Source organism: Folsomia candida, unplaced genomic scaffold, assembly GCF_002217175.1.
Source record: "Folsomia candida strain VU population unplaced genomic scaffold, ASM221717v1 Fcan01_Sc002, whole genome shotgun sequence".
NCBI classification, from domain to species: Eukaryota; Metazoa; Arthropoda; class Collembola; order Entomobryomorpha; family Isotomidae; genus Folsomia; species Folsomia candida.
Genome location: NW_019091194.1, coordinates 19,378,999 through 19,401,850, shown reverse-complemented (window position 1 = coordinate 19,401,850; position 22,852 = coordinate 19,378,999). Strand labels below are relative to the sequence as shown.

At 39.7% G+C, this 22,852-nt stretch overlaps 1 protein-coding gene across 12 annotated transcripts in view; it reads right to left on the bottom strand.

The window, feature by feature from the left end:
- LOC110843569 (protein sickie) overlaps positions 1-22,852 on the bottom strand; it is a 163,378-nt gene that overhangs the window by 82,246 nt on the left and 58,280 nt on the right. For 11 of the 12 annotated variants that reach the window (XM_035848225.1, XM_035848229.1, XM_022089536.2 and 8 more), the window contains 2 exons: positions 17,884-18,155; positions 14,687-14,919 (listed from right to left, as the gene is read on the bottom strand). In XM_035848225.1, coding sequence (XP_035704118.1) covers positions 14,687-14,919; positions 17,884-18,155 — 505 coding nt within the window. Of the gene's footprint in view, positions 1-2,590; positions 2,910-14,686; positions 14,920-17,883; positions 18,156-22,852 lie in introns of those variants that run through there. The other variant, XM_035848228.1, reaches the window with a different exon arrangement.

The window sequence follows — 22,852 nt, the reverse complement described above, 5'->3', positions numbered from 1 at the left end:
ATCTCTCTTTTCAAGTTCAGAGAGATGCAATTTACCAGAAATGGAGACAATTCTTTGCATAATTTATGCTGCAGTGGTTTCATTGTGAATCTGTTTTCTAAGAAATGCATGTGCCATTATTTTTTCGTTTATGTATGTTGCTCCTTGTGTTATAATATGTTGGCTGTTTGGTGGTCTCTTAAGATAATGGCACTCAAGTCGTCGGGTTAAGAGGAGGAGGAGGAAGCCAAAAAAGCGAGGGTGAAATATCTAACTCCAACGACAACGGAACACGATCCGATTTAACTAACATCTTTTTCCATTTCGTTTTAGAGTTGCAGAACAAAATAACAATATAGATTTCATCTTTAACTCTTTCCTCTTTGTGGAGATTAGTCTAGAGTTGAAATTAAACATGTTACTCAAACCAAATGCAATGCTTGTGGGCACACAAAAAGAAAGCATTCTCTCAGGTTTGTTGTTAATATGCAATAAACATGAGCATGCATGCGGTGGTTGTTTTGTGGAGGATTGGTTGACCACGAGGATAATTGTGTACTTATCTGATCTCAAATTAATTTAATCTGTCCGACCGTGTTGGAAACCGAGTCTGGGACAAATCCCATTCCAATTTCAGTGAAAACGTATCCATGTACATGCGAACATTGTGTTGTTGGCTGGTAGGAAATTTATGACTATTTGTTCGTCGCAGGGAGAACTGGATGGAGGAACTGAGTCTAATTTAGGAAATGTGCGTTTGGTCACCTTTTCCCAACCCGTGAAGTGGACAACACAATTGGGAAAGATATTTACGACTACATATGGTTATGCCATGCGTATTATGTTTTAGTACCAGATTTTGTGTGGGGTCGTTGTCGGGCTGTGCGAATTTATTAGCGAGAAAGTTAAACAATGTTTCCCATAAACTAAATTTGTGCATACATAACTTACTAGAAATTTAAATACTAAATATGCAAAACATCAATCAATCGATATTTCTATTTCTCAACTTTAAAATATCTCATTTGAATAATGGTCGTTTGTGCTGAATAAGCGTTTGTGATGATTTGAAAGACTTCTTTTCAGCGAAACGTGTCGTCATACGAGATCGACACGGTTGTAATATGAACTTCAATCAATTGTCAATTATGGAACAATGTGTTGTACCAAATGCGAAATAATAATGGAGCCTTGTCCATTAACACGGCGATCTTTGACCTCCCCATCATATCTCAATCTTGCTTACTTTCAAATCTCTTTGTGTGCAACTAGTGTAGATTTATTGGAGTTGAATACTTAGCTAGACACATTAGAACTTGCACCATATTTTAAAATGGCGTTAATTTTTATTACGTTTCATAATACAATATATTTATGCTGTCATCAAATAACCCACCATTAAAAAAATATCCCCAAGATGCATTACATGGCATGAATTACTCCATCCACGACAGCCGCACCACAGTGATGAGTCAACCTCATGTTTCCCTTCATGGCAAGACATTCACAAGTAATTCAGATTTATGTATCTTGTTTCTTCGACGACCAAGATGGACTACAGACGTTGGGGTTTTTGGACGTGATCGTGCCAACACGTAGCCTGTGCTCTATCTGTCTTTATAAATATCATCTTATCCCCTCCTCTCGAATGGCCCTTACATATTCCTCACTTACATAAGCATGTATCTAGCTACGTATGCACCATGTTGCACTTGTCGCAGAAATCTCACCACTTGGGTGTTCAGTTCAGTGCTAGTGCCCATAAAATGACCAGCCCTCAGTCTGAAATGGGTGCAAGTCATAAATGATAAGTGCATTACTTTATAAGATGGCTGGGGTAAAAGTGAGAAAGGGAAAGTCAAGATTTCCTTGATCGATGTCCTCCTCCCTCGTCACTTGGCTGCAGCAGCAGTCGGTACTCGGCAGGTATAAAAGGAATTGGGTGGAAATACATACATCTACGACACTTGACGTACATGGCTGTCCACAGACAAGACTTGTCCATCTCTCTCCCACAGCAGCTGAGAAATATTTTCATAAAACTTGGCACTAAAAACATTGAAAAATTTAGGAGGAGGAGGAGGGTGGGATAAAACAGCGTGGATATAATAACCCAAGTTTATTTCTTTCTGGTTTCTCTCCTCGTGCAGCAGTTGTGCAGCAGAATGCAGTGCAGCAATGCATCCTTCCGTGTGCATCTGTCATCTCTCTCCCATAAAGTTATAAAAATTCTGGGTAATGCTTGTAATCTGAGCCCATTTAAACCCATATAATGCGCCCAACATATAAGAACATCACTTCATCTCACCCATGAAAATGTGCTCTTTTTCTCCTCCTTTCTCTCTTTCTGAGACAGAATTCTATTTCACATTGTGGGAACGGGAAAAGAAGAAAAACTTGGTGTCCGAGGGAAAAGTGGAAAGAAATACATGACACTTTAGTACTGCAAGTAGATTTAGGGAAATATGTATGCATTCGTTTTTAGCACTGCGCAAAAATTCCGACTGACCGGAGCCTTTTTATCGTCATTGAGCTTACAAGTACGTACGTATGTGCACAATTTGAGAAAAAGTCTGGAAATTTTACAAGCACAATTATAAGTTGAACATACCCCAAGTTTCTTCCCAACTCTCACTTCGAATCGGTTTACTTCCGTTCCGGTTGGAACCACTCTTGTTGTTGGCGTTGGACCCCGGTGCGGAGTTTCCGGTGAAAAGTCGCATGCAAAACATATCTCCCCCTCCTTTCTCTCTCCGCCGCCTCCTCAACAATCTTCAAGAAGCCGATACTTTAAATTGAAACTGGATTCATTCATTCTCATCTCATCATATCCGGCCAGAACTCGGTTCATAAATTCTGCTTGGTTTTTTTATCTGCCAAGTTGCAGGCGGCGAATTAAGTTCTTCTCACGCACGTTCAATTTTTGAGTTTCGGTGATTTTCTACTCGTAATAATAATTCACGAAATCTTTTTACACAATGAAATACCGTGTTGGCTGGCTGGCATTGACTTTGGTAAATACGCGAGTAACGTTCGACTAGTTCCGTTCCGCAGCTTTCTCTCTCACCAGCTTCCGCCTTTAGGTCTGCTGCCTAGCGATCCGAAAGTATTTGGCTGACTTGACTGACAACTGGCAGAAGACGAGGAGGAAAGGCGGACTTTCTCTCAGCAAGTTCAAAGAAATTGAGTTAGACAAGGATCCATATTTCATGCTTGCTGTCATCCACTTAAATTCACCACTTTGGACGACGACAAAATCTTTCTTGGCGAGGACCAAATACTTATCTCGTGCTCATAGATTGGCTTGACTTGTCGTTGTCCGGAGGAGAAAATGGAATTACCACGGCGCCACGGATATACAACTTGCTCCGTCAAAGAACAGAATCGCAATCCGCTTTGACTACTCTGAGGATGGTTGGAATTGAATTAAAAATCGAATGGCGTAATCACATTTCCTCCTTCGTGGACTTTGTAGTGCTCGAAAAACGTGTACTATATTCACTCCTAATTCAATTTGGGCTGAATTTCTCACCAAGAATGATGCACTTTATGTCATACGAAGGCAAGGATCCAGAAGTGGAGGTGGCTTTGCTAAGTACAAAGTAGTTGAATTTTTGTAAGGTCAAAGACAGCAAGAAATGCAACAGATTAATGCATGAGATATGCGAGTACATTAAATATACGGGCAAACTACGTGATGTTATCATCCACACCAACCCCATAAATAGTAATTATCACTGGATATTATACGTATGCATATGTATCCTAAAGTATTTATTATCTTCTCAAACACCAAATTGAAAACCACCCACGTCACAATACATTCTCATTTGCATAATTGACCATCCATTCCCTGCAGACAGACGTTTCGCAATCCGCAGTAAATCAAACGCGAGAGACAATAATATCCATTTATCGTTTTTTAATCGCATTGGCTAATTAATCGATATTTAATGAATGATTACTTCTTGGTAGAAGTGGTACTTCAAGGATTTTTTTTTACAAGAAGGGCGGATTAGCCTTATTATTTATTGTTGTGCTATACATTAGTATTTTTCATTGACGAAAACCTCGGAAAATGTGTAATGGATTGTTCTTTTTATCCCGACATGACCTGATCATCCAAATTGTGGAAATGGAATGAAAGCCGGAGCCATTACTTGTGTTATATTATCATCTCACCCAATCATCCCAGTGCGGCGAGAGGGGACGAGATGAACGTCAACATTGACAAATGATTGAGGGCAAGATCTTCAAGATGCAGCCTCAGAGGAGGAAGGTATCTACCCACCTAGCTTCACAGGTCTCCCTAAAATCTACAAATCTTTCTATTTCGTCCTACTCCTGATCGATGGCGGATTGAAGGCGATGGAATTTCAGACAAAAATCTGTAGGGAGCGAACTAACGGTATAAATAATAAAAATCACAAGTTATAAAATCCAATCCATCACAGAAGTGCAATATTGTATGGGGAAGAATATTATTGAAGGCGCAATTGACAGTATGATTCACTCTAAGAACCCGATATTTTAGGAAACATTGCATCTCACATGTCAGTGCATCGATCAAGAAAGAGGAGGAAAGTGCAAGTGCATTATTATTTTATTGTAAAGCCTGGAAATAAATGTGAAATAAGTACACGCGGAGAAAGAATTCAGGTTGATTGACAACTCACAATAAAGGAACTGGTAGAAACTGTCAGGCGAAGAACTGGAGCTAAGGTCAGAGTGCACTTTTTGGAAAATCACATTAGATATTTATTACATCAAGGGAAAAAAGTTTAGTGCTGAGACACACGCAATAATGCAAGTCGGACGGAATCTGGTCGAGGAAATCTGAGGAAATCCACGTACCGATTAACTATGTACGGAAATATTTCGAAGAATGGGAAAACTACTTGGGATTTTCAAAAATTCCAGAATGATTGAATAGTTCAGCTGCCGAGCCATTCCAAACCCATAATAAACATGACCCACGACAGGGTCACCCCCACTGATTTTGCCTTCTTCGTTCGAAATGCGGAACACGTGTCAGTCTACCAAAGTCAATGCCAATACGACAGGAATTTTGGAAATAATCTATATTGTAAAGTTATTACGACACCTCAGCTCAAATCCGGACTGGTCGCTGCCTAATGCGAATATCTCACTCGGACAGAATGTCAAAACCGATTGAACACAATTGTCAACAAGTAAATACGTTGTTACACAAACACTCTCAACACTTACACATATGGCGACGAACGTGAAAATGAAAACCCCAACAAATTTGAAGGGGTTCTTCCAAGACGACTATTAATACGACGACGAGGACTGCAATAAGGACAAGGTAACGTATTGTGTACCGTTTGAGACGGCTCTTCACAATCTGCTCCTCTTAAATAAATACCCCAAACGAACTGGAAAGCAATCGAGCGGAGAGTGAGCTAGGAAACGGGAGAGTTGAACACTTTTATCAACCAAAACCGGTGCTACACTTTCCTTCACCAACGCATTTTACTGCTTTTATGCACTTACTACTACCCGGGTATCCTCTGCCATGCGTCCGCATGCATGTGCAATAATACAATGCGGCATGCGTTCCCTCCTGCATTCTGTTGGGGTACGCACTTATGCGTGGGGAGTATTCACGACGAGGTCGCGGAGCAAAAGTGCATAATGATTTCCTCAGCCTTATTGTCTCCAATACACGAAATGGTTGAGCGTGATCCCTGCACCGACATTGATCCAGGCGTTTTTTCTTACTTAAAAAATAGTCGACTTGTACGTATCCAACAAGCAGGGAGGAAGAGTATCCATATTATTACCGTATGGCTTCATTCACGTCATGTCACACCATGTGACACAAACAGTTCAACATGCGACGTTATTAATGCCAAAATTATAAAAATACCGAGTCGGGTAAAAAATTGAGATGATGACAAAGTAAGGACATCCATCCATACTTACTTATTTAGTGGCAGTCTAAATGTGTGGCTTTGTTACATTAACAACAAAACAATCCCTAATTGCACATCCCTTCAGAACTCCATATGGTGTTCGGAGTGCGATAAAAATGAGGACATCGCTTGGCTTAAAAGACGTCATTTTCTACTGGTTGTGTTTTACTTCGCTACTGCATTTACGTACGTACAATTTGTATTGGGACAACTTTCGCCCGCTGTTCGAGAGAGACGACCCCACGGCATGAATGCACCTCGGATGCGGATTCAGACCAACGACGACGCACCATTACTCGACGATTCTGTCAAGAGCAAGACTATGTAACCCTGCTGCTCGAATCGTCGTTTAGTTTAATTTTAAACTCGAGAGAGAATTGTGAAGCCATTGCCGAGGAACAAAGGGTTCTTTTCACTAATCTCTTGGTTAATCTTTTGTGATTCATTTGCATGAAAATTCATATCGCAATCCTATCCAAGTACATACTTGTCACAGATTGTATTGCCACTTATTAGACTTGTGTACGTATCACATTACAAAATGATGATGATGATGAAGCCAAGTTAGAATAAGGCAGGGATTGTAGTCAATTAAGCAGCTCGAAACAAATTGCTCTCTCCTTGTCCCATTTTATACAAGTTTAATTGTTTGATTGCAAATAAGACTGGGAAGAAATGCGTTGAGAAATGATGCTGTTAATGAGAAATATTCAAATAAGCAAGGTAATTTGTCGAGTGGGGATGAATTGAAGGGTGGCCAAACCAACCAGCACGGACGACGGAGGCAGGATAATATTCATCCGATATTAGTAGTCTGGATGGACCTTTGTTCCCAGTGAGACGACATTCTTCCTGTTCAAACAGCTGGGTCGGAAGAATGGAATCAATGCGAAAGCCCCGTCTTGATCAAAGACACCGATTTCATTCAACTTCACCAGGATTTCAATTAACCAGCAAAGCAAATGAACAGACTTTAATTTGGCCTGGAGGGCTGCTGGTGGAACATACGAGCCAAATTTAGCAGCTCCTCGGCCTGTCTCATGTCTCTCTTAAATTATGCGGATGACGGGTTTAGTTGGCTGAGATGAGACTGGTGTAAAACTGGCCTTGGTTGGAGTTTAAGATTGTCACAAGCAAAGAAAATAATGGCAATGCTCGGGCTCAAGTTGATTTGTAGCTGAGAGTTTCTAGAATGTGTAGGCACACCTTTTAGGTTTAGCCCTTTTTGATTCTGGAAGACATCACGCTTGATTTGTAGGGTAACTCAATCCCTAAAATTTTCAGTTTCTGGACAAATTCCATTTTACACTCTAAATTCTTGCTTATCTATATTCGAATATGCGATATATAGATTTGCAACTCCTGTTGCTGCGTGTTCATTGCATCGTTGGAAATGTAACCTCGACAAAAGACAAAGCCTTCCCGGTGGTCTGGTCGTGATACTCTCAACTCGAGTATTCAATCACATCATGCAGCTCGTCCATCCATCCATCCATCCACTCATCTCTCCGCCGTAAGTGCAAAGTAATTCTATCACTCCCAATAGAGAAAGCTGAGCACAGATTGCCGTGAAGTGAAAGTGCCGTGGTGTGAGGTGTACGGATAAGTTGCATTTAATCTCGGATCCTCTCACTTCACTCCACAAGCAACGGAACGAACCATGCAAACTCTACATGATGATAACCACAACGGAAGGAAAGCAGCATCTGCATCTCTCTCTGCTTGGCCATATCACCTTCAGTGAAACTCGAAAATTCATCCCCTTTCTCTCTCCCTCTCCGCCTTCTGTCTAATGCGAAAATGAGAATGCTTCCCTTCGGCATCCCCCCGCCTAAATATTCCTCATTGCATTGCATGGAATCTATTATTTTAACCTCTAATCTGAAACCCGTCCGGTGCACCGCGACACCGGAGCTGGATCGCTCCTCCTCTGAGGAACAAAGTAGATAACTGAAACCACGAGTTGAGATGACCTAGCCCTCCGAGCCGGTCTTAATTACCGTGATGAAAACTGGAGAGTTGGTTGGCTGACTGCATTACATTATCAGACCAAGGTCGGGAAGGAAATCAGTGATGTTTTGTTTCCATTCATAAGTTCCCATATGGAGTTAAATATCTCGCTTGGCAGTTTTAGTAAGGGAAATAAATTGAGAAAATACGGTAACACGAGAGACAATGCCACCCCCACCAAAAGCAAGTTTGGAATTCAGATATGCACTCGTATCGCTCCTTTGGGACGCATTATTACACTCTCCTCCTCATCTTCGCACTATATGCTTCTGAAGCAAGTCATCTCCCCATAAATATAAAATTGGGTCGTTTTTCCTACAAACTTTTAAACATTTCCAACTCCTCGTTCGTTGGGAGCAGAGAGGGACGCTGTGCATGTGATGTTCTTCATATGTTTTGGGGTTGCGTTGGGTCGATATACATAAGTAGCAGTTGGAACCAACCATCATGACGAGATGCGATGCTTGTTGGTGTGGTAAACTTTGAGACTCTGCGACTTTATAAAATCCACTCACGACGAGATGTACGAGATTGTGCACGGACGGTAAGTAAAGTGGTGACTCGAGGAGAAAAAGGGAAGGAAGGGTGGATGAGGATGATAACAATAATGTTCTTATCAACATTGTGTGTGCATCCTTGATTTTTAGAGTCAATCGTTCGAACCTTAATTCTATAGATAAAGGTCAGCTACTTATTCATGGAAAATTGAAACAATTCTATTCGGGGCAATTGTCGAGATTATTTCGAACGATAAAGACAATTCTGTGAAAAGCTGACGACCGTGTGGTTAGAGTTTCGATTTTGGAGTAAACTTTACTTGGCGTACACGCACCGCATTAAATTCGCCGTGTTTGTGAGGAGAGGTGAAGTGAAAGTTGGGACGGAGGAGTAATTATGCGTGATTGTGTAGACCCGTTTCGTGGAAAGTTTACAATTTCATGCATTTATTTACATTTTAAATTACCAAAGTCAGGCGCTTCCTCGCCTCTCGGGGGATTGTATTTAGCGGAGGGAAAATAAAAATGCTAAATTTCTAGCAAACCACCACAACCACAACCCCACCGAAATTGTTGAACTAATGAAAAATATTTATACGCAAAGTTTTCCTTGGTCATTATACCTTGCATATATTTCTGAACATGTGCGTAGCGTATACATAAAAAAACTGATAAGAAGGAGAAGAATAGGGAAAATCTTTGGGAAAATTGTCATATTTTGTTCTTGAAACTTTTACGACTTTCTGTATTCGATGACAGGTTTCTTATCTCAAATTAACAACACGGTCTTAATGGGGAAAATGCTGTAAGCATTTTTTGGGGAATAAAATTATTATGTTTTCATCTTATGTGCGTATTATGGATTCGATTGATGGTGAAAATTAAAAAGTTAGTCGCATTAATGAGATAAGTACTTATTACAGTTAATTGCATTCCTGGTTATAAAATTTTTATTTAACGGAAAAAATTAAAAATGGCGAAATTTTTGAAAATTTTATTACTCAAAATTCGTATATTTATTGTAATAAATAGTCGAGTTTATCTACCAGCGAACAACTACAGGTACATGGAACGAGATGCTATCTGTATGAACGTACATATGCGTATGCACACTGCTGCTGGTGAAACGTAATCCTCTTACATAATCCTAAAACTGGTGATGAAGCGGTGATTGTGCGGTGGAGGAAAAAGCTTTAAAATCTATAACTGTCCAGTTGTTCTGTTTACCCTCGAGAGACTGACTGAACTGAACTGAATGGATGAAATCAGCGCAGGGTTAGGTTAGCAAATTAGATTAAACCTTTTGCAGAAACGTGACAACGAGGAGAACGAAGGGAATTAGCCTTCTCTAATATATGGCCACCACACAACGACACGAGGGAAAGGACCACCTTTTACTGCAAAGTGCCACTAAGAATGACAGCGTCCACGACCAAGCAACAACAATCCGTTCTCATTAGCAGTCTTTGCGACATTCCATTTCCTGTCTCGCTTTTATGTTTATACATTTTCTCAACTACGTACGACTCATTTCCATCAGCCTCGTTTTCCCTTTGAAACCTTGGCATCAGCATTTCTGTCAGCCTTCGCACAAATAATTTCAACTTTTTATTTAGCACTCACCAAGAGAAGAGAGATATGTATTCAAAAATGTGTCGGTGGCAGATCATAATATTTGATGAGAAAATATAAAGTCGTCCTCAACAAGTCAGACACAAATTGGGCTTCTTTGTGTAACGAGCAAATTACGCTTATTCAGCTTTGCGACGACGAAAGCAAAGTCAGTCGTTTCCTCAAATGACAAAACAAGACGCTGTGTGAGAGGACAAACTTGTGTGTAATCTCGCTCTGAATGAAATTAAAAGTGGATGACGGAAAGGGAGCTGTTGTTTGTTTGGTGGGGGAGATATGAATTGTCACCAGCCATGCGACACCACTTGCGCCTGAAATTAGCCGGACATACTTTATACTGCACTAATTATGACAACAACGACCAGGGATCTCGACACCAAGACTTCAAAGAACTTGTCTCTGGTTGGGAGTAGTAGTGATGGGGTGAAAGTTTGGTGCTAAGAGGCAGCCGGTCCTTCTTCTTAAAGGCGACATTGACAATGACACTGTTTTCTATTGTTTACTAAATAATTCGCTGCAGGTGAAAGTGGTATTTTCATTTTCCGACACGTTTTCCTCACTTTCGGGAGGGTGACACAATGTGAAAAGTTTTTGAGCGTTATTACGACTTTGTTCGTGTTTAATTTAGCCGACTGGATGGATAAGAATAGCTTGGTCGAAGGTGGCAGCATGCAAATTTTATTTTCTCCTTGTTTATCCCATCTTGTCAAAGCAGATATTTCGTGTTTTATTACTTCATACATATTTTGGATGTGCGTACCTCACAAATTCTTAATGCGGGTGGACATCACCCAATCTCTGAATATTTCAGGTTCATATTTTGCTTACAATGTTTCCATGTTTAGGACCTACATAGTTGTGACTTTATGGGGCAAAAAAATTGACGATTCGCCATTCATCAGAGTGAGACCAGGTGAACCCGAGATGTTCTAAATTCGTAGTATTTATTATAAAATGTGCGCTGTTCATATATTCAACTCGATTCCGAGGGTTTGCCAGGGATTGAATTGATGAAGTATGAAAAGCGAGAGAAAAAAGGAAGGACGCCGACGAGGTTCCAAATTTACTCCTCCACCGAAAGTAGCAATAATTGGGGAGCACATATTTATTGTGCGAGGGGAACAGAAGACCAGCTGCTTTTCCCCAGCTTATTATGATGACTTTGCCATTTCGTCATATTTTACTGCTCGAGTGAGACAAAGTAAAAACCTTCATGCTAAATGCACAGCGTCATTGCTCTTCCGCTGTTTAATTGCTCTTTCTGGTATGGCAAAATGGATGTCGGAATATTCTAGTCCAACTACTAAATTAAGCAGAATTATGAAAGTCTATTCTAAAATTGTTCATAAAATGAAAACTGGAATATGCAAATGAAGATGTTTAAGTGAAAGTCGGCAATACAGATATTGCTGGTCACTCTATTTAATAATTTCCACTGATATTTACTCCTAAAACCCTCTTTGGAAATGTCCATTTCAATTATCATCAAACCAGACAGCACAACTCAACGCTTGTGTCCGTCCACTTGCTTATGCCGGACACTATTTTCAACTTTTAATCAAATTCTGAAAGCAAGAATGAACTCATTTTGTCAATCAACAAATGGGAACACTCTCGTCCCAATTTGTACACATTTCAGAACCCAAAACTAATTGTAGAGTGTGATAAATTGAAATCTTTCGTTCGCCATGGTATCAAAAATCATCATGATTACGATTACGCAATTTATGATCCGTTTACATAAGCTGCATACGTCGTGGGTTGAATATGGTTTATTACAAACATTTTAAAATGTAGAATGCCCGAGTCCAGAGAGAAGAGAATAACTTTCATGCAACACTTGACAGACATCGGCATCATAAATCTTGTCAGTTATTTAGAAATTCTTTCAATTCGTACCTTCATACAAGGCACTTCATACAAGTCGACATGTTGTAGCCTCGACGAGAAACAAGGCGGATCGAGTTTGGCATTAAAGGTTGTGTTGATCAAATTAGTCTTAGCTTGTAACACGACCAACATCACAACCCCTTCGTCTACTCAATCTCCTTATAAACATATCGCCTAAGAAATCATCGCGTGTCGGATCCAACCCTATGTGTCCAATCATGAAAACGAAGCCAAATGTCAACGCCAACTCATGCAAGCAAGCAAGTGAACTACAGAAACTTTATAATGCACCTACACCTACATGAAATATTTTCCTCTATGCACTAATAATCCGCCACTTTCTACATTATTGTCGAGGTGGAAGGCGAAAGAGGAAAAAATTGTGGATGGAAAATTGCTTGTAACAAATGAAAGCGACCACAACAAGAAGTACGTTCAAGTAACTTTTAGGTGTGCGTGCTCGCATGTGTGTAAAATCAAATTGTTGTTGATGAGAACATGGTTGATGTTTGTTAAGGTTTTGGATATGGTAGTTAAAATCTGGGAAAATATGGTTAAAAAAGTGATTTAAAAAAATTTAAGATTGTCCTCTCTTGATTGACAAAAGTTTAGTAGAGACATTGTCAGACCCTTAAAAACACACACGCGTACAACCACCAACATAATGTTACGAGTGGATTATTCGTATGTATTGTTCCTCTTTTAAAAAGAGAGCACAAGCGGTTGAGTTCATTAGTTTGTTATGCTGTGCGTGCCTGGTGAATGAGAGGAGGACGTGGTCGGAGGTACGTAGATTTGATAAATCCTACCGGGCGTGACAGAGAGCTTTTTATAATGAAAAAGTCTACACCATGGAGGAATATTGGGAAAGTCGGCGCTATTTTGTGCCGTTGTTCTCCTTTTAATTCTTCCACACCGGTGTGTGTGCCTTGTCGAAGAATTAAACGGGATGGAGTCAATTGAATTCAATCACGGGAAAGAGAAATTGATTTATTTTATGATGCTCCTCAATTAACCTGCATTTACTGGTTCGTGGTCATCCCAATATTTCCTTTCATGGAGGCAAACGTGGCTTCGTGTAAGACAGCAATTATCATAAGTGGCAAACTACTCTTTAGAAGTAAATATGCAGCCCACTACCGACAAGCACGCTAATAATAATGTGCATCTCTCAAACTGCGTGATGATGAATGAGAGGAGAGTGACAGACACTGCGCCAAATATGAGTTTTACACGGAAATATGAATGAATCCTTCATCTGGGGTCCTAGTAGATTCTAAAAAACATAGTGGGTACCCTGGACTCAAACGACAGGTCGTGAGTGTCCCTTGTCAGACAGAGAGGAATAAGTGCATTGTTTATAAATCTTAACATTTTCTTGGCTGAAATTACCTGAGGCTGCTGCTGTTCTTCGTCCGTCGGTATTATTCACTCACTCCACACTTTTATCATCAATAATTCATCCGTTGAGAGAAGCCATTTCGAGACCAAACATTTATTCAATCGGGAAGGCATCACAAACCAAAACATAAATTATACACATCTTTTTCTCACTCACACGCCATATGCATAAAAAATACGGGACCCCGACTTTTTTTCATGGAACCGACGCTCTCTAACACTTTTGTGCCTATGCAATAATAATAATGACGGGACACGCAGTTTTCACACACTCTTCTTGGCAGGTGGGAGGTCACATTAAATACGGAAATATCCGATATTTCCATTAATAAACTACTCTGAAACTCATTTCGAAAGCAGTTCCAGTGAACCACAAAATTATCTCTGAGCACTTAACCTGATGTATTATTGTCTCGGTAATAATCGTAATTTTAAATGTGCCATTAAATAATAATTGACTAAAAATAACGTTATGGATTGGGCCTGATTTTTACAATCACGCCACCAACCAAACACCAACCGACTGACTGGATGAATTGAAATTTTGTCTCTGACTTGAACTGTTTCTCGTCGTAAAAGTAGTGAAGTAGTGAAAACCGATACCCAATCCAATCCACCAAACAGTGCGTTTACAAGCACTCATAGTCAGCAGAGTTGTTTGAAAAAAGGGCCACAAATGCAGTGCAAGTAAATATATTCTGTACATACGAAATGCACACTCTGCTAATTGCAACTTTTATTTTTCCGAGTCAGTAAAACCGGGGAGATTAACTACTTGTGGTTGTCTAAATGTACAAATGAAATGCATTCCTTCAAGTCAAGTGTTGTACAAGACAAACTCCGGGTACGGTTTCAGTTTTTTGGGTTTAAATAAAACATACCAAAGTAAACTGGAGATTCCAATGTGAGCCCAAAAAGTGCAGATTTCGTGGAGGAGGGCATAGGAACAAGATGTGTGGATGCATACATTTAGGTTATGGAAGACGGATGAAGATATAACCATTTCACAAGTGGAGTGACACCACGACGATAAGATTTCTTTATATCAGTGACTTTACAAAAAGATATTTGACACTGCTGGCAAAAATCAATCTTGAGAGAGAGAGAAGCTAACAAATGAGTCATCACATATCCAACCAAGTTTGTTTTAGAGATTGAGATTGTATAGGATCATGTCATGTCACTGACTGGCATACATTTTGGACTAGTCCAATTAAAATGATTAAAATTTCTGAGTTGTTGTTTTACCAGAGAGAAGCAGTTGCCGGAAGTGTGTGGGTGCTTGTCACTTTGTGACAAGTTGAGCAAAATAAAACTGAATTTTTAGATTGTACGTACCTGCCGGGTTTGAGTAGATGTGATGATGTTGAACGGTTAGAGGAACAGCTTTCCCCTTTTCCCCTCCGGAAGGTTTCTTCCCGTTCGAGAGGGCAGAAGAGGTGGCAGGAGCGTTTGATGAGTGTGGTTGCTGTGGTGGTGGGGCGTAGGGGGAGGATGATTGTCCATGGGAGGAGGGCAAAGGTATACTCGTCGTTTGGTGGGGTTTTAGCCCGAAGGAGGAGGAGGGCAATCTGAAAAGGGCAGAGGAAAAAAAATCCAGTGAAATTGGTATCTAATCCGAAATTACACCTTTCTTTTAAGGGTCAAGTTTCACATTCACGTCACTTTTGGTAATTTCACCAAAAATTATAATTTCTCTCGGTCTTGTCACAGTTTCCCCAGAATGAACTCAGTCTCAACTAACCACAAAACTAAACAGGAGCAGGAATACTGTTATCACTTCTTATTACCAAAAAAAATGTTGGTCAACTTGACACGACGTGTTGCTTGTTCACACTGGAAAACCTCAGCTTTCCAAGATTAAGACCCTGCCAAAGGTAAATACTTGTGTGGCGTGGGTAAAAGTAGCAGCTCAGAGATTAATGTGGCATTTACACTTGTATTTAAAGGACTGGACCTTTTGGAGAGCGTAGAATGGAGTCGTCTACCGTATGCGTGCGTGGTGTCCTTACGTATGCACTTAATATGGACTTTACTACTTTGCCAGAGTTGCTTTGGTATTATCGAGAGTGAGGGTGATCGTTTCTGGAAAGCATCGCATCACATTTTGGTCTGACACTCTCCCTCGACCTCATGTTACACGGTCCATCCTGAGGTTAGACTACTTTACCATTTGTGGCCGAGGCAGCAATTGTGCACATATGTACGAATGTGGTGCATATGAGTTGTCCAATCCCCGCCTGAGATGACTATTCAATGAATGATGTAATGGACGTAATAATGGATGGATGGATACCACATACATACAGTCACACTTATGGCCTTATTTCGTGTATGTATCCCCATTCTTCGAAAGAAGAGCACATTTATTCCCCTTCGAAAATCTCTCACGATCCACAACTTCTCTTTGAAACTTGAGTGTTTATATCTGATACAAACTAAACAAATGTTTGATGTGTAATAACAATTTCTGAGCTGTGTTATCGCGCACACAATAAATAATGTCTGCACAGATTAAGAACTTAAGAAGAGTGGTAAGACTTGTAAGATTTACAACTGGGGCGGATTATTATTATTTCGTCTTAAATCTGTCATGAACTGGACATAAATATTTAATTCATCGATATTCATTCATTCATGAAAATCTATAAACCGCGTGAAAACATGACTATCGACATGAAAACAAGCTACGTTTTGTTGTTATTAATATGTAATTAGTGTAAACGGCGTGAATCTTTGTTTAGGCGGGATTTAAATGGTAAGGAAAACGTGGTCTTTTGCTTTTCTCCTTTTGGGCATAACTTTTACTTTTTCCCTTTTGTTCCACTTTAATTTGGTCCTGTGTGTGTATCCCTGGAGGATAAAAGAACACGAACGCATGTTCTTTTGTTTAATCAAACTTGAGCTATTCCGAATGAGAAAGTCAGCGACCGGAAATGAAGAAAATAAGATTTACGAGTCAAGTGCGAACATCTACGTTCTTTCAAAGTCACATGGAACTTGGAGACGACAGAAAGAGTAATTCAAGTTCAGGATGGAAAAAAGAATGGAAAAACTTAAGTTCTTTCTACACGTTTGTTGTTGGGTTTCATTGTTCTCGTGGAAGAATTGTTTCGGAAAGAAACTCAATTCTCGGATTCTTCCTTGTCCTCTTTTTCTTTTCCAGGCATTCTTTTCGAGAGGAGCGGCGGACCAATTGTTCGGCATTCTTAAATTATCTGACTCATCTAAAATGCATTGATTTCTTTGTGCATCTATCTCGACTCGTAATTTATATACGAGGACCATCAGCATCTCACGGTCACCATTCTGCTGCACTCGGCATTATTTGCTGCTGCACTTTCTTCCCAATCCGGAAATGATGTAAATGTGCAGAATGCATTGCAAGTTTCCGGAAAAAGAGGAGGAGAAGATCAGAACTTGCAGAAGTTTAAGGATCCAATCCAATCTGAAAAAATTAGGGCTGGAAAAAGAACAGGAAGGAAATCCACGTTGTATTTTTCATTTATTGAATCCTTGAAAATCCCCGTAATGTAAAAGTTGTAGTTTTTTTCCTTGGCGTGTGGGATCATAGAAGAAGAAGGCCACCACTTTATTCCAGCGCAACAATGGGACGAGTCAAAAGGGAGAAAGGAAGAAGAAAAGTGATTGCGTAGTCAGTCAGTCGTATTCAGTTCGTACAGCAAATATATTTCGTCATCATCAGCAGCTCGGATTCGTTCCTAGTGGTCATTTCGTATCGCTGTGCAGGGTAGATTTGCTGGGGGATTTTGGAAAGAGGACGCTGGACCACTGGGAATTCTCTCGCCATAAAACAAACATAAAATAAACTGACAATCGAACGAACCTAGCACTCCGTAATCTTGTCCCTCCAAGTAAATCTACTTCAGGTTGAATTGCACCCGTTTCGCCGTATACCACTTACATAAACCATATTATGTTTCGTCTCCCCTACGTCGTCCTGTCTGCTTAGGTTCGATGTGGCAGCTAATAATAATGATGAATGCGGTACGCGACTCTATTCTCGAGGGAAGATTTTGATAATAAACTTGAAAAGATGATGAAAAATGGATTATTCTATTAAGTGGAGTTAATTCGAAATGAGATATTTTGCTGAATAAGATGACCAAGGCACAAATGTGAAGAAACTTGGGAGAAGGAAACGCTCACAAGTTGACAAGTTGAGAAACTTCTCAACGCCACAATACACAAAGGAGAACCAGTTGCTGAACTAAGGAGCAAAGTGGAGTTGAAGTTGGTTTTTGAATTCGAAATCCACCCTCGAGATGCGAAGGACATCTCGAGGGTGGAAGCTAAGCTGTCCGATCTGTTCTCCCCTTGCGTTGGTTTCACTTTCCGTGTGAGATGTCGACCTCGAAGGTTCTTCAACTCGAAGCTTACTATTTTCATAACAATGTTTACGTCTCGTCTCACAATCCGTCTCATCTTATCGTTCCGAAATCTCACAATGAATAACGTACTTTTTTTTTATTCGTACATAAAAATATAAAAGATATATGAAATTGAGGACTTACTTGGACACATCTTTGGCAACGCTGGACGGATTTCTAATACCCGATGCCTGCATCATGGAAGAAGAAGAAGCGTTATTAAAGTCTCCGTTGTGCCGTTGCAGATTATGTCGGTCTCGATCCTGTTGCTTTTGTTGCTGCTTGAACCTCGAGAGTTGGAAGAATAAGGAGAGGATCGACTTGAGGTGACCGTCCCGAATATCATGGGAATTAATCCCCTCGAGTGACACGCCCAAATTTGTCAGGAAGACGAGACAGGCCTGGATGTTGTCCAACTGGAAGAAAACAAGACATCAAACTCGTAAATACATATAATGATGAATTACTCGTAGGGTTTATCTTTTCACTCCACTTGTCACTTGTCACACTCGCTCGACAGTTGTTGCTGCTAGTGCGATTTTTATATCGCAATGAATGACACATTCACAGAATACTAAATGTATTCACGACAAATTGCAGTTGATTTTAGAAAAATGTCGCAAAAAACGGCAAGTTTTACCAAGAACACCGAGAACATGTCAAAGTTTTACACTCCTACTCGTAGTATCCTCCAAAAGATGAATGATTCAATGTATCCCACACCGAACGCTTCTCATGCCGTTTTTCTGCTCCTGCTGCTGGTGCTGGTGCCTAAGTAAACATTGCAATTTTGAGATGGCTAACTAACGTTCATTTTTTCATGTTGATTCATAAATCATATTTGGAAATAGTAGAGTCATCCGGTAGGCAGGTTGGCAGTTTACTTTTAAATTGAAGTGGTTAGTATGGTTGGAGCCAAATTTAGCATGAATTTATTTAACAGAAAGTCCATGCAACCTCAGGCCGATTCCGGGTTCTCATTTTAAACATAATATCCATTTATTCATGTTCGCATGTATAATATCGAAAAATGAACGAGGCAGGCAGACTAAAATCAAACACAGATGCGTTTTGAATTAAACAGCTTCCGCAGAATAATAATGAGGCTGAAATTACTCAGTCACCATTGCAAACATTCGTTCGTCATACGTAATGTCAGGCACAAGGTAAACAAAAGCGGGTCATTTTTTATACACGTAGAGATGACGAATATCCGTACTTAAGAAGACAAAGACCCGTTACATGTCTAGTCTCTGGATACCTTTTTAAAACATTTCTTAAAAACGTAAACTATCTTTTTTAGTGATTTATTGCCCTGAAATTTATCGCAGTGGAGCAAAATTGTAGTGTTTAATGGGAATATTGTGATTATGCATTTTTAAAATATAGCGTGCCACCTGACCTTACGACTTCATACTTCGCCGTCCAGTCAGCCCATTACTGGTTAGACAAAACAAACTATTGGCAGTTTCGACATGGCGAAAACACGAGCAAGAGTCCGATATCAAGTATTATTACCGTCGATTATTACTTTGCGATTAGATCTGAAAAACCAGATAAATAAGGCCTGCCTTGCACCTCAATTTACTCAGAGACTCCTCATTAGACGTAATCGAGTAGTTATTAAGTATTATCATCCTGTTCTTCTTTCTGCACGAGCAAATAAAACATATTTATCTAGTCATCGATTGTTTGCGAATATGACTAATAAGAAATAAATCATTCGACGTATTGGTGTGTACGGTTGTTCTGTTCTCAAGGGTGGAGTGGAACAGGATTCGCCAATTTTTTCGCATAATAATGACGGATTGATTGGATCATTTACACGTACACGGTTGGATGAGATAGCATTCTGGCAATCATGCTTTTTGACAGTATCTCCTCGGCATCTTAATTTTTTGCAGTAAAATTTCCTACCAAACACAAAGCCTTGTTGTTTACCTAGTGGTTAATGTAGGTGTGTATGTAGGTACATATTTAATGCATATGTTGAACAGTAATCGATACAAAAAAATATTTTATTTCTCCTGAAAATGTAAAATTTTGTGATCGTCATCAGTAAAAGTGGCAAAGCAACCGTCCCGTAGACCCACACAAATGTATGCCCGAACAATGCTCATTGTTGGAATTGATGTTGATTTGAGTGAAAAAATATGAAGTGCAGCATCGCTTAAAAAAGAATGCTAAAGTAAAATGTGTGTGTGTGTACGACAGGAAGAATGACAGTGATTGCACAAGTGCAGTTATGAGTCAGGTGGAAATTCGAATGTAATAATAATAATAATAATACAATTCTTTTTTATCAGTGCAATACCCGTGGTGTGTCCAGGTTGGAGTTATTAGTGAATAAATAGACGGGTTAGTTAGTTGGTGCAAGATGAATGCAGCACGGTCTGTGGGAAGTCGACATAAAATTCTTTCTTGTCAGGTGCATTGTTCAATTAGCTTTTATTTATGACCCCGTGCCGGCAACATTTCATTTCGATTCTTGCACTTACCACTCGAACCAAATTTAGATCTTATTTCTAAACCACGTGAATAAGTAGATACGCATTGCAATGTGGAAAATCAGACTGGATGTAAATATTGAGAATTGTAATTACTCTTGTTCCAAGACAGAATCGATTATGGAATGACTTGATGCAAATTAAGTGAGCTGTCTCTCTTTCCCCGCTCGCTTGGCTAAAAACGTGTGGTTAGAGCTTGATACATAGGATTTACTATGCATCGTAGGATGTAATTGCATGCATCTCATTGAATTATTCGACCCTTTTGCACCAAATTTTGCTTGCGAGAAACCGGTACTTGGTGGATCCCTAGTAAATACTAACATTTCGAGAATTTTGATCAATTCATTTTTCTGGTTTTCGAAAATCTGGGAAAATAACTCCTAATTCGGTATGTACTTACACATATGAAATCGATCTGTTGGATTTAAACAGAAAGTATTTCGGACAGAGATACATGATAATTCTATAAGCTCCCTGCTTTCAGGCTAGAAAAATACAGCATCAAAGCCTTTGATCTCCCCATGCACAGTACAAGGCGACATCACGCTTAAGAACAAAAATAGCTGAGAAAGAACAATTAGAAACGCAACAAAAAACCACAACTTGCCCAAATAGGTTTCGAGCAGCAGTGTATATACACACATGAATGGTGGAACTTGGCCAAAAATAGGAACAAATCCACTGTCATGTCCCTCGTTTATACTCGACGGACCACAAATATCCAAAAAATAATTGATTTGACACGAATGTGAATCGCAAAAATGGATTTGTTGTGACACATGTTTGGATTAGATGTGTATGATCTTCGAATTGTGAGGTGTAGTATAATCCAACTCGGAGTGAATTGGATGGAGATGAAGAATTATACTGGTTTTATAAACTGTTCATTCATGGTTGTCCTGCTTCAGTTACTCTTTTTTTCTCGTTTTCATGCTACAGTAAATACGCGAGTGTGGTTAATTCTGTTATCACTCACTTATTTATTTCGCATTCTTTATTAGGCATCATCCACATTGGACGATCATCTTGAACAGTCCGGCAGCTAAGACTTTTCTCATAAATAAGAATGAGAATCCGGGCTAAACGATTTTGCAAGTTTTCTGCCTCTGCTTCACTCCCAAGTCATAAATCACATGTAATCTTGCCTACTTTCTGGTATCCGACACTCGTTCAATGTAATTGCGGAACAGTTGTCTTTGGAAATTAATTCACGTCAATTTGAATAAGATAACATTAAAATGGAGGCGACATGCTTGTCAAACTGAGAAACACTTAGCAATAGCTGAAAGAAAAGGACACTACTCTGACGACCGACCGACCGACGTCGTCTTTCTGCGCTGTGTAGAAGATTGCATGCATGTAGACAAAACATGTTTATTCACCATTATCTTATGTATGTATCCCATAAAAATTACGAGTACAACAGATTATGCAAATGAATAGTGTTTTAAATCCAGGGTTGCAATAAGACTGCAGAAAATACGACCAGCTTTCTTAACTTGGTTGATAAATCACCGGCTTTGACCGAGCCTTCTTAATATCCTTCGCACTATTAGGCATGCATACGTACATTACGTACGTATCTGTATATGTGCATCCTTAATTTCCATACACGCAAGAATACCTCATGCAACTGTCATTCCACATTATTTTTAATTTTAGACAAATTTCAAGACCAGCCTTTCGCCTGACTTTATGCGAACGAAACCTGCCCATTACATGAAATAATAATCATTGACATGGAAATAAAGAGTGAAGCGCAATTAACGGTTCTTGACTGAGGAGACCGAAGCCTATGAATAAATATGAAGGGCGTAAAATGATGGGGATGAACTTTGCGCATTGTTTTGTTTTGCTACATTATTACATGTGTTAGATTAAGACTAACAAGAATTCGAGCTTATCATTATGACAAACGTGACACCTCGGCAGATATGCTACGAAAATGCCAGATTGAGACAAAGGCTTGGTTTTACTTGATGTGTGCTGCTGCGAAATGAAAAATTAGCTGACCGGTCTCCCGTTTGGCCTACCTCGTTCGCTAGTTGATTTTTGTCCTGGCTGAGTAGCATTTACTTCGAAACGTATTACCTCCTGCTTTGCGACTAATGGTTGAAGAAGTTTTAAGGGAAAAAGTGTGTATGCCATCAAGAATGAATGACTTTGTGGCACAGTAAAAAGCAAAACAGTAACACGGAGGAGGACTATGTACAAGACAAAAAAGGTGCGTCTTCTTGGTGGTAGCTTGTAAAGTTGTGTTGGGTAAAGATCAAGTCGTAAAATTTATGAGGACTCGATTTTTTTTCTCTACTTACTTTTGTCAGATGTATCATCATCGCCAAAGATAATTTGCTATAAAATTTAAATTGTTCTTTGAAACAATAAAGTTGTTGTTTGTTGCAGAAAATCCCACCATCATCTTTGTGCCATATTCCATCCAACGTGATCACCATTCAACACGCATAAAGGAAAGAAAGCTGTCATCCATCGGGTCGGAATTAAATTGAAAAATAATGAGATTGGGACTCGCGATAGGGTTGAAAACCCCGTGGTATGGCAAAATTTTAATTATTATTAGCATCTTTCTGGGGCGTGACATGGAG